Consider the following 12093-nt stretch of genomic DNA (forward strand, 5'->3'; position numbering starts at 1 on the left):
TTATTAAAACTAAAGAAAATTAAAATTCCATCTGTGGCTCACATTATATTCTGGTGGACAGCACTGCTGTAGACAATATATTTAAAGAGAACTGCTGATGTGCATTGTATTATGACTGATGAGAGTAATTTATTCAAAACCTACCATTCTCTGGGCAATTACTATATTCCCTTTGAAAGCTCGACGAAGTTTAGAAGCAGTCTGTTTCGATTGCTGAGACCTAATGTTACGTAGGCTTTAGAAAGGTAGCTTTCATTCGAAGCAATTAAGGGTATGATTATAATGTTACTTTCACTAACTATATTCTAAAATACAAAAGGCTGTCTAATCTATAAAAATCCTACAGAACTAGGTATCTCTGTCCTCCCTCCTCCTTTTTTTTCAGTAGCAGTTATGGAAATCAGCCTAATTTCATTGTTACACGGCAAGAGCAAGTATTCTACTTTGGTAACTTATTTCCATAATTAGGACAGTCATTTTAGTAGTAAAGCATGTTATGAATTAAAAAACTTGGTTCTAGCAATCATGTACCCATGGTGTAATATGTTAGGAATGTTAAGAAACCTCTTGCAAATCAAAACTTACCTCCTTTGAGAAGGTTCTAGGTTCTCTGTAGTCCAGTGTAGTGATCTTCAATGTAATTAATTCATTGGTACCTAGAACTTAGATAAAATCTGGTCAAAACAAACTTACTTACGACAGAGAGTTCAGTAACTGTGATGCACGATTGGTACTCTCTGATCCATCAGTTCCTTTCCAAACCAAAGGCAGCTCGCTGATCACGTACTCTCTCAGTGTATGGAATGCCAAATCTGAAGTGAAACAATGCTATTATTCATCCGTACCATGTAATAGAGAAACCAAAAGGCTGTAAACGCAACTAATACAGAATATATGTTCAGTATGTCTTCACTGAATGATTTAAAATTTAACAGCAGGAGAGGAATTTGAAGTTCAACAACGTGCAGGACAAAGATGTTAAAAATACATTTTCATACATCTAATGGCTTAAGATATACGAAGGATCTGTTCTAATAAGTTGCATTGCAATTTTTGTTTTCAGTTTCAGAACGGAGGAGTCTTAAATGAAACCTATCCAGCTGAATTAAATAGCATAAATAACACTCAGCCTACCGCCCATCTTCACCCGTCAGAAGCCAGACCTTTCCCTGACTTGACATCCAGTGGATTCCTGTAATTCCAAGCCCACTTTTCATCTTGGTTTTTTGATTAAATTCGTTTGTGAAACATCATGACGGAGTAATAAAACTGTCATTGTTGGATGTTAGCAAGTTCACGTGGAGGCATTGATGTATGTAGTTCTGTTATTCCAAACCAAATTTTAATGTTTTTCTAAGAGGAGTTAATTACATATATTACCATCATTAAAATAGAAAAAGTATGCTGCCACAGAGGAGTGAAATAATCTACACTTTATAGTATTCTGAGATACCACAGAATATACAAAACTTTTATTCAGGGGGACATTATGACACTTTTAAATAAGAAAATTTTCTCTGTTGGAATTATTTCTGTCAGAATAAAATGAAATACTTTGAGTTTTGAACTTCAACATTCTTATTAGTGTACCAAATATGAACTATTTCCTTTTATTTGTAGCTTCTGCTTTTATCTCAGATGTTAAAACGAGTGGTTTGGTGCTTTTATAAAAAGATTATCTCAGTGCTCTCCTCCTTCCTTGGTAATGTAAGTGCCTCACTATTTTTTCTACCTATAACACTGTACGAGTATGTTTTATATAAAATATACTTTCTCTTTTTAAAATTAGTAACATTCTGCACACAAATATTATCGGTGTTTCTTAAATTCAGTCATTTTTATTAATCCAGGCATGTTTTAACTGCACTACTCACCCACTTTCTTCAGGTAAAGGGCAAAAAATGGTTGAAAAGATAATTAATGATTTAATCTAGTTGTTTCTAGACTTTAATGTTGCCGTGTGCCTTATGTTGAAAAATTTTGAAAGTGAAGATGTCTTTCCAAATTATTTTTTAATTATCATATAAATAAGACAGCAGCACTAAAATTTCAAGTTTTCAGAAGTAAGAGATATACCACCATTTAGCTTTACTAAAATCTCCACCTTAATAGTTGAATGTTGCAGTGTAAAGAATCTGCTGTTAAATGCAACAGCATTTAACTTAACATGTATATTAACTTAAAATGAAGAGAAGCAGCTTTATTTTTAGCTCTTTAGTAAGTCAAGCACCCATTTCAATATGTATAATTTCTTTAAAAACTGTTTTAGATCTATGATCCTTTAAGATGTTGGAATATGTTGACTTTATAAATTTCACTTCTTAGTACAGTGGAAACTGTTTTTCTCATATTTGAGGAGTGTTAAGATTGAATATAGCAACGTTTGGTGCAAAGTGTTGGTATGAGTGAAAATAATGGTGCGTTTTGTGTAGTTTATAATGAACAAAATTATTTGTAAAATATTTTCAGTCTTTCATTTAAAGATAGTGCACACCTTATATATGCACGTAAATAATTTGTTTGGGTCTTCACATATTTTATCAGTGTGTCTTTTTAAGATAGCAAATAATGAATCCACCTTCTTTCAAAATTTGGTATTAAGAAAAAGACAATCATGCAGTTCTCTTAACTTCCAATATTAGGTTGTTTCTATGATATAATGACCTCTATTATCAATAAGGCAAATTAATCAGGCTACTAATTCAACCATCCTCAGGTGACTTAAAAGTGCCACCATCTGCCTTTCTTTCATTTAACTATGACATCTGAAAGGCACAGACATATTTTGCATGTAGTATATAAAAACATGATGGAACCCCACACTGAAATGTAGTATTAAAGTACATTTTTTATTTTTATTTGTTTAGTAAATTAATGTATATAAAAGTGACTTCAGACAAAATATATTCTACATCAGTTTTATGCATTTTCAGACAAAAGTTTGAACCTGTAGAATCAATGTAAGTGTTGAAAATAATAAATTTGTCTAAAACATTTCATAATTTGTTTCTGGCATGAGGTATCACTAAAGATTTAGACCAGTGATCCAGATTAATATTCCATTTTCACATTTAAACCTTTCATTAGAAGTCTTCATATATACCATTTTTGTTAGTCTCTTCCACATGTTACTGAATGGTTTAGTGTAGTGGGGGGAAAAAAATAGGCTTTTTAAATTGTGAATATGACGACAATCAAGTATACACTTATAAAAGTTAAGAAACTTAATGTTGTATATTTTTATCTATAAAAGTAACTAAAATTTATCTAAGAATAATAAAATCACATTAAACCAAATACACCTTTGTCTGTACTGCTAAGTGCCAAACAAAGGAAGAATGGTTTGTGTACTGCTGTATTGAGGGATTTATTTTTAGATGATGTGCACTTCTGAGGATGTGGATATGCCTCATTTGATCTTTTTCCTATGCCAGGTTGTTCTTACTGTACCTGAAGATTTACCAGTGTTCCAAGGTATTATATAGCTTTCAATCATTGCTATGCACAAACTAGTGTTTTTCAGTATTACTAAATTTGAGGTAAATGTTTTCATGGGTATTCTCTCCTTCAAGATGTTAATGCTTACATATGCCGTGAATACATTTTTGTTTAAAATATGATTTATAATAAATATCCTTCCTTATTATCAAAAAATTGTATACAATAATATATATGGTAATAAAATAATCACCAAGTATGAATAATATGTTTTAATGCAGATTCTTCTTTCTGGTCCATATAAAGGAAGTGAGTATTTATAGTACAGTGCTTTATATTAGATGAAAGCAGTCTTCAATATTTAAGGATCGGTTAAGTCAATAATTCATAAACTTCTTATAAAGTTCTGCCCCTGGATATTTTGGCCTTGACAGGAATATTAAAAAAACACACTTCAAGTAACTTCGTAGGTTAAAATGCTTTTGAAATGGATGTTCTTTTAAACCTTGTCTTATCAGTGTTATAGTCTAATGGTGTTTTTTAGTATCTCAGATTAAAATCCAACATTCCATTTTAATACAGAATATTTTAAGAATATTTATGACAAAAATGTAAACAACCCATGTTCTATTCTATGCTTAGATTAGAAAAGTTATTGCCCAAACTTACACCTCTAACAAATATAAATGGCATGCTAAGCCTTTGGTGTTAAATTCATCACTATTAAACACTCACCAAGAATTCTGCAGTTAGAATTGAAGAAAAATTCCTGGGAAAAAGTTTTCATTCTAGTAACAATTTTTTACATTAATTTTACCTTTATTCTTAATCATTAGGTATTTTTCTCAACACGTCGATAAAAACATATAGCAAATTAGCATCATACTTAATTCTGAATATTTGCAAAAGACTAACACTGTCTTTTGCCTATGTGCATAATATATTCAGTTTTAACTGTTGGATCTGAAAGAATCAAGAAAAATCCAGATAATATTTCTGATCCCTACTTTCAGTCAAATGGCTTCATCAGCATGAACGACTTCAACTTGCCCCCTTGTCACCAAGCCTGTCGGACACTGACCAGGGATGTTAGCTACTCACTCACAAGACTAGGGAATATCTCTCAAGTTCCTTCCCAGTGTCCGCAGAGGACCATGCTTCCAGTTCCACTAATACGACTGAAACCATCAAAACCCCACAGCACATCCGAAGTGTGTCTGTACTTTCACCTCAACAATACCACTGTCCGCTGCTCTTAGGCCAACCTCCAACATGGGAGGAGGAGAAGCTCCCCGGCCTCCAAGATGGACACTCTGCCTAACCACAACCTGCCCCTCCATCCCTCCCCCAGCCCCTCCCGCTTGGCAACCACAAGTCTGTTCTCTACATCCAGAGGTTGGGGGTAGCAGATGTAAGCTAATGTATTTGGAATGGATAAACAACAAGGCCCTACTATACAGCACAGAGAACTGTATTCAGTACCCTATGATAAAGCATAATGAATAAGAATGTAAAAAAGAACGTGTGTATATATATTTAACTGAATGACTTTGCTGTACAGCAGAAATTAACACAACACTGTAAATCAACTCTACTTCAATAAAAAAACCAAACACCCTTCCTTTCCAGTTCTCATACACTCAGCTACTCCATCTCCCTCTTCCAGAGTCTTTTCTCTCTCCTATGGGCACCCCTGTGTACAGGTCATCCTCTATCCCAGGAAAAAGAAAAATTACTTGATTCCGCATCCCTTTTCTTATTAAATTACTTCATCGCCTCCTTTCTCTAAAATAATGTTGGTCTCCTGAAATCTTGTTTTTTTCCCATTACGCTGCTTCGTTGATGTTCACTTAACTTCCTTCTTACCATAGGCTGATTCTCTATGGCCCTGCACCCTCAATGAACTTTTTTCCTCCCTTAGGTTCTGTGACATTAGTTGTCCTGCATCCTGTTTATTCTCTCATTTGCCTTTGTTAGCTACTCTCCTCTCCTCCCACCTGGCAACAGGCTTAGTTCTGACCGCCATGTGTGGTTCTTTCTCTACATACTGACCCTTTGGAAGCTCATCCATTCTGCAGCTACTACCTTTATGATGAACCCCCTGTGATCTCACCTCTGAAAAAGGGTGAAATAAAGACACCTTATCTCTGATTGACTTTCGTTGAGCATCCTTTCCCTCTAAGAGCAGCATAGCAAAGCTAAGCACACAGACTCTGAAGACTCCTGGACTCAACACACACATGACGTGAATCATTGGGAAGGTTTCTTACTCTCTCTGAGCCTGAGTTTCCGTTTCTACAAAATAAGGATAACAGTAATAGGCGCCTCACAGGATTGTTGGAGAATTCGATAAATAATTTTATGTAAAAACAGTTCCCAATTGCCAAAACTGGAACAATTTGAGCAAAAAAATAACAGCATTGGATTATAACCCAAAGAATAAAATATCCATGAGTCCATCCTGATACAAATAAATGATTGAAGAAATAAATAAATGGGGAAGAAGGGGCAAATCTTCCTTACAGGAAAATCACAAATATAGATAACTGTGCCTTCCAATAGATGGAGCTTAATACCCCTCCCCTTGAGTGTGGGCTAAACTCAGCCTCTTGCTTCTAAAGAATACAGTACAGAAAGGGGAAAAAAATGTTTATACTGTAGAAATCTGGCAAGCACCACTTTAACCAAGAGATCGAGTTTGACATCAGTTATGTCGTGGTGTTCTCACAGATATGGTGCTATATGATCAGCACACTTCTGCCCTGTGGTATTTTCTCAAACACACATAGCCCTAGTCTAATCATCAGAAAATGTCAGAGAAACCCAAATTGAGAGACATTCCACAAGATTCCTGGGAGTATTCTTTAAAGTGTTAAGGTCAAGAAAAACACGTTGAGACGTCACAGGTCAGAGGAGACTAAGGAGGCATGACAACGAAATACAAAGTACAGTAGGGTATCTTGGATTGCATTCTGCAATAGAAAAGAGGCATTAGTGGAACAACTGCAGAAAGCCGAATAACGTTTAGTTAATGGTATTGTACCACTGTCATTTCCTAGCTTTACCAATGTACCACGGTTATGTAAGAGGTTAAGTTCAGAGGAAAACGGATGAAGGGAAGAAAGAAAGTCTGTATCTTCACAACTTTTATGTAAATCTAAAATTATTCCTAAATAGTTAATTTAAAAATCATTTTTATATTAAAAACACAGTTTCTTGTTTGTCACATAGCAAGTACTCAATAAATGTCTGCCATTTCTAATATTTCCCTGCGATTTCCAATCAGCCTCTCCTCAGTTGTAGGTGAATCTCTAATTGACCCTACTCCTCATTCTGTTTACTTCTGATCTCATGAATATTTAGGTTTTTAGGCTCTAGTTCAGTGTTGCTTTCTACTTTAAAGTCCTGATATCATCCTTATCAATGATCCTTCTAGCCTTGTTTCCATAACTACTACACATCAATATAATAACCTATTTTTCCATTCCAGCCAAGAATAATCACATCTCATACTTCAAGCATTTGTAACTGCCTTATCTTTGACAACTTGAAATTTCCTCTTCTCAGCACACCATCTTTCTTCCACTTTCCCATTCCTTTCTTCTTTATTCAACTAGCTCTCTGCGCTCCTTGTGATCTCTAGCCCCATGAGTACCCATTGTTCTTTTTCAGTCCATCCGCCTGGACCTCAGTATCAGGGTTTCAGCAGTATGTTTGCTTGTACCCTAGAATTGCTCACTTCCTTATTGGAAACTGCCACTCCAATCCATAGCCCTGGCCAAAACATTTCTTTTCCTGATAACCAGTTTTGCTAGAAAAAGTGACAAAACTGCAATAATGGCCTCATCACAAATGTTTCACCATGTCTATGGCAGAAACTGACAATTACCGAACACCACCATCATCTTCCCTTCCTTCTTTGTAAGAGAACCCTGACATTTCTCTGGTCACAATGAGGGAACAGAACTATATTTTCCACCCTCCTTTGCGAATAGGTGTAGCTGATAAAAGTTCTGGCCAAATATATGAAAGCAAAACTTTTGTGATACTTCCAAAAAGGCTGCTGAAAGACACCTAATGCAGCTGCAAGGAGCCGGTTTTGCTTTTCTGCTTTTCCTTTCTAGCCAGCACACATGGGTGTGATCAGTGGAGATCCAGCACCTCTCTTGAACCATGAAGACAGAAGCTATAAACTAGGATGGTGAATTGAAAACAGGATGAGCCAGGGTCCCTCATGACTTGGAGCCACATGTTTGGAACCACCAAATAAACCCTGTCTGTGTACCTTGTGACTTCTTTTATATGAGATAAAGAGACTTCTGCCTTGGTTAACCCATCATTCTATTATCTATCCCACCCCCACTGCCAGCCACCCACGGTATCTTCATCTTCTCAGTCTCTCCAGTGACGTTATCTCCAACTTGACTCAAAAAAGTCTGATATAATTTTCAGTTTCCTCCTTTTTTACTTTTATGTTGCTATCTATCAATTACCCTCTCAGATTTTCCTTAACTCCTTTTTCTTGCATTTTCAGTCATTGAATGTGTTGGTTTCTCCAGCAAGCCTCATCCATTTTCTTCTAAGGACAATAAATCAAACTGCTACTTCATTCTTTTTTCTTTTTCCAGGCGTCCATTCACTCATTCATTTTTATTGTTTTACATCTGAATAGAGCAGCTTGCTACGATTTGCTTTCTTCATTACTGACCTCTTATTTCTTAAATCTTCAGTGTGAACTTACTATCAATTTGTATGTACAAATGTTCTATTAAGTCAAGAAATCTTCTTTCCTTGATACTTTCTTACCTTGGCTTCTGTAACATTGTACTCTAATTCGTTTCCTGATTTGATTACTCCTGGTCCCTCTCCTTCTATATTGCTACAGATAGGCTTTTTTTTTTTTTTTTTTTTTTAACGGTTCGATCTGTGTCCTTTTTCCTACTCTCCCTATACCTCCCTCTCTTTATAATCTCACCTACTCAACTCACTGTGTATAACTCAATATGTAACCTAGACCTCTTTTCTGAGTTCCTGGCCCAGATTTCCAATGGTGTATTTTGTACAATATGTAATATAGTATAGTTTTCTTTTAAATATCCTGCCAGCACCTTAAATTGTCTTTGAACAAAACTGAATGACTCATTTTCCCTCCCGAGTCTAGGGATTCTCCTACCATTTTTGTTAACACCACCATTTCCATCTTCTAGGAGCTCAAACCCAATCCTCACATCTGGCCCTCTCTGTTACCACAGTAGTCAGTCCCAGTGGACAATGGAATTCTTTGCTTCTGTACTTATAATCTGAGACACTTTAGATTGAAACTATAGTTAGGAACTCAGCAAGAGTGATCTGCCGACTTGCAGTAAGAAAAGACAGAATGGGAAGAAAAAAAAACTTCTACCAAAGATCTGACAGGAACGTGTAGGGAGAGACTGGTTGTAGGGATTGAGAGAAGTTTCAAAATTAAAAACAAAAATGGTTTCAACAAACAAGGATTTGGGAGTGGTTAGAGAGGAGGAGCAGGGAGTCATTCATTCATTCAACAAACATTTAGCCATCCAGGCCTACAGGGAGCCATTCTAGGTTGACCGTAAAGCATCCAGCTGAATAGTTCTCTATTTTACTCCATCACGGTGGGACCTATGGTGGGGTCCTCAGGATTTGGTGTCTCTGATGTCAAAAGAACCAGAAACAGTGTATTTTACTGAGTGTCCATGGGCCATCTGCATATCTATGGAGAGAGCTATTGAAAATTAGATTTGTGGACACCCCATGCTCACTGAATCCAATTTGTAGGCCTGAGAATCTTATTTTTAACAAGCTACTCTGATGATATGCTATGAAAACCACCAGGATAGTCTTACAATTTAAGTATTAGACTAGGGAGGCCTGCCCAGGCTACACTGTTCCTTGCGTGATCCCAGTTGATCCTCTGGCTCCCAACTGAGGAGTAAAATCACGTTTATTACGTGAACTGCCCTTCTCTCGTGGTATGTGATCTTTAGGATATCACCATGTGCTTGGATAGAATTTAAGTCTGCCCCATCAGCTTTCCTGTGCTGATGAGCTTAGACTTTTAAAACTCCAGGAGGCAGAACCAGCCCTGGCTTCCTTTCCCCATCTCCAACCCCACTGCCACCATCTTGGACACGATCCACAGCCCCTGGAGATCAGTTTCTGATACTAGTTCTTCCACCTCTAGCAAAATTTTTCAGGAAGAGCAATGGACAGGACTCTATTTGTGCTGTCTAAAGTGCACAGGCCTGCATGAAACAGCTTACAATTTAAGACCAACCAGAATTAGGAAGGAACACAAACTCATATATAGAAGAATTTATAGGAATCAGGGATTAATAGATTAGAAAAGAGTGATCTCTGATGTGATTACCTACTTCAAATAACTAATATGCTAGCAAGGGTGAGGGGGAAGAGATTATTCTTGTCATTTATGGTCCAGAAGTTAATCCAGGATTGATGATAAAAGTTACAAGTTAACACATTTTACCTCAATATAAAGAAGACTCTATTATTGAAAGATGTCTGGAGATGAAATAGGCTGATTTGAAATGTAATGATCTTCCTCTCTCTAGAAACGCCACTTAGAATTTATGCTGAGAAAATAATTCACTACTGTTTCCTTCTATTTCAGAGAGTCTATGATTCCACTAACTTCCATGTTAGATGTGAGCTTTGAGATGTATTTCATACCCCCTGTTTTATGCTTGAAGAAAAAACAAGGCCCAGATACTATCCTGTGCAAGTCTCACAATTAGTTGATAAAATGATCTCACCTATCTTGAGTTCTGGTACAGTATTCTTTCCCCAACACAAGAAGTTGGCTTTATTCCCCACTTAGGGAAATCAAAATATTCAAATAACTTTATTTTTTAATCTTTATGTATGAAATTTTTGTTTTCCTTCTATTCAGAATTATAGTTTCACCCTCCTTTCCAACAGAGCTGGATATCCTAATGCTTGTGGAAAGTCTAAAAATTTATCTCAACTCCATTTCCCCATCAGGCTGTATCTTCAAAAAATTTTAAACTACATATTTGTTGACATTTTAGGGTACTGAAATCTAATTTGGGGACTTTGCCATAAACATTTAGAACTGACTGAACTCTGTGTTTCAGAATTAGGTTGACATGAATTCTGACTAAATGAATATCTATTTCAAGGATGTTAATTTCCATTGTCTGGGAAGACACTTCCCTTCCTCCTTATTCAATCAACTGACATGTAGAAAATCCAGACCAGCTGCCTTTGAATATTGAGTGTTTCATTGCACTTAAAAGGGGATAGAAAAATTTACCTTATTGTCAAGGTAAACAGTGAATGGTCTGAGATTCTACCCTACATTCAAGCCAACAGGTTAACCAGCTGCAGAAAGACATGTGATTCCTGGGTCAGAGTCAAAGGGCACTTGATAACTTACAACAGTAGCAGCAACCAGTGACAGCATTTGTGTTGGTTGCCCACAAGGCAAAACAAACATCCCCACATGCAGTTACAGGAAAGGAACCCTGACCTTAGGGAACCCAAATCTTTCATGACAGCAGTACACATGCCTGACCCTTTACTCTGAAGGGAGACACTGTCACTATCTTCTAAGGCTGCTCACTAAACAAACATCCTTGGAAAGATGGTTCAGAACAAAAGCAGTCAGTGCCTCTGCTTGCAACACGTGCAGAAACACAAGAGACCCTCGGAGAATGGTCTCCAGCACTTACCCTGATGGGTTCTGCTTGCCCTTTCAAGTAAAATGTTCATCCTTCCTCTGTTGACTGCCTCCTGTTTTGACTACAGAGACGATGGTTATTTGAGAGGGGGAGCATGGCAAACCTGAAGCATTTTCTATCCTCAAGTTACATTATTCTGACTTTCCATGGAAATAGCTCTGAAACCCTGCCTTTAAGTCTCTGTTCCAAGTCCTTGTAAAGGGCAAAGACACCATGATGTTTAAGATTCAGGGCAGGGGGCACTGGGTTTGAACTCTGACTCTCTCCCTTGCTAGGTGTGTAGTATAAATTGCTCATTTAACGTTCTTTGCCTTCAGTCCTTCCTTTGTAAAAAGATGTAATGACTTTACCTTAAAGGATCTTCATGAGACCCAAAATACATAATACATGCAAAGTGCTCAGCACAGACACTGGCACATGACAGTAAGTGTTAAAGAGGACCAATCACAAGTACGGAAATTGAAACTGTGATTTTAAAGCTCCCAGCAAACAAAACTCCAGGACCAGATAGCTTCACAGGCGAATTCTATCAAACATTTAGAGAATAGTTAACACCTATCCTTCTGAAACTCTTCCCAAAAATTGCAGAGGAAGGAATTCTCCCAAACTCATTCTATGAGGCCACCATTACCCTGATACCAAAACCAGACGATACCACAAAAAAGAAAATTAGTGACCAATATCACTTATAAATATAGATGCAAATATCCTCAATAAAATACTAGTAATCCGAATCCGACAATATGTTAAAAGGATCATACACCATGATCAAGTGGGATTTATCCCAGGGATGCAAGGATTTTCCAATATCCACAAATCAATCAATGTGGTACACCACACCAACAAATTGAAGAATAGAAACCATATGATCATCTCAATAGATGCAGAAAAAGCTTTTGACTTTGGCAAAATTTGA

General features: G+C 36.7%; 1 protein-coding gene and 1 long non-coding RNA gene across 3 annotated transcripts in view; one reads left to right on the top strand and one right to left on the bottom strand.

Moving 5' to 3' along the window:
* The window catches only part of AHR (aryl hydrocarbon receptor), a 51379-nt gene extending 46336 nt beyond the window's left edge, over nucleotides 1-5043 (top strand). Inside the window, exons 11-12 of one of the 2 annotated variants that reach the window (XR_009008874.1) lie at nucleotides 1064-1312; nucleotides 1621-5043. Coding sequence is in view for 1 of the 2 variants with exons in the window: in XM_007164875.2 (XP_007164937.2) it covers nucleotides 1064-1198 (135 nt within the window). In the remaining variant the exon portion in view is untranslated. Of the gene's footprint in view, nucleotides 1-1063 lie in introns of both variants that reach the window. The other variant, XM_007164875.2, reaches the window with a different exon arrangement.
* Nucleotides 1-12093, bottom strand: part of LOC130708609 (uncharacterized) — a 68215-nt gene that overhangs the window by 923 nt on the left and 55199 nt on the right. Inside the window, exon 2 of the long non-coding RNA XR_009008875.1 lies at nucleotides 694-812. This is a non-coding gene — a long non-coding RNA (uncharacterized LOC130708609). The remainder of the gene's footprint in view (nucleotides 1-693; nucleotides 813-12093) is intronic.

The sequence above is a fragment of the Balaenoptera acutorostrata genome, chromosome 7, assembly GCF_949987535.1.
Source record: "Balaenoptera acutorostrata chromosome 7, mBalAcu1.1, whole genome shotgun sequence".
NCBI classification, from domain to species: domain Eukaryota; kingdom Metazoa; phylum Chordata; class Mammalia; order Artiodactyla; family Balaenopteridae; genus Balaenoptera; species Balaenoptera acutorostrata.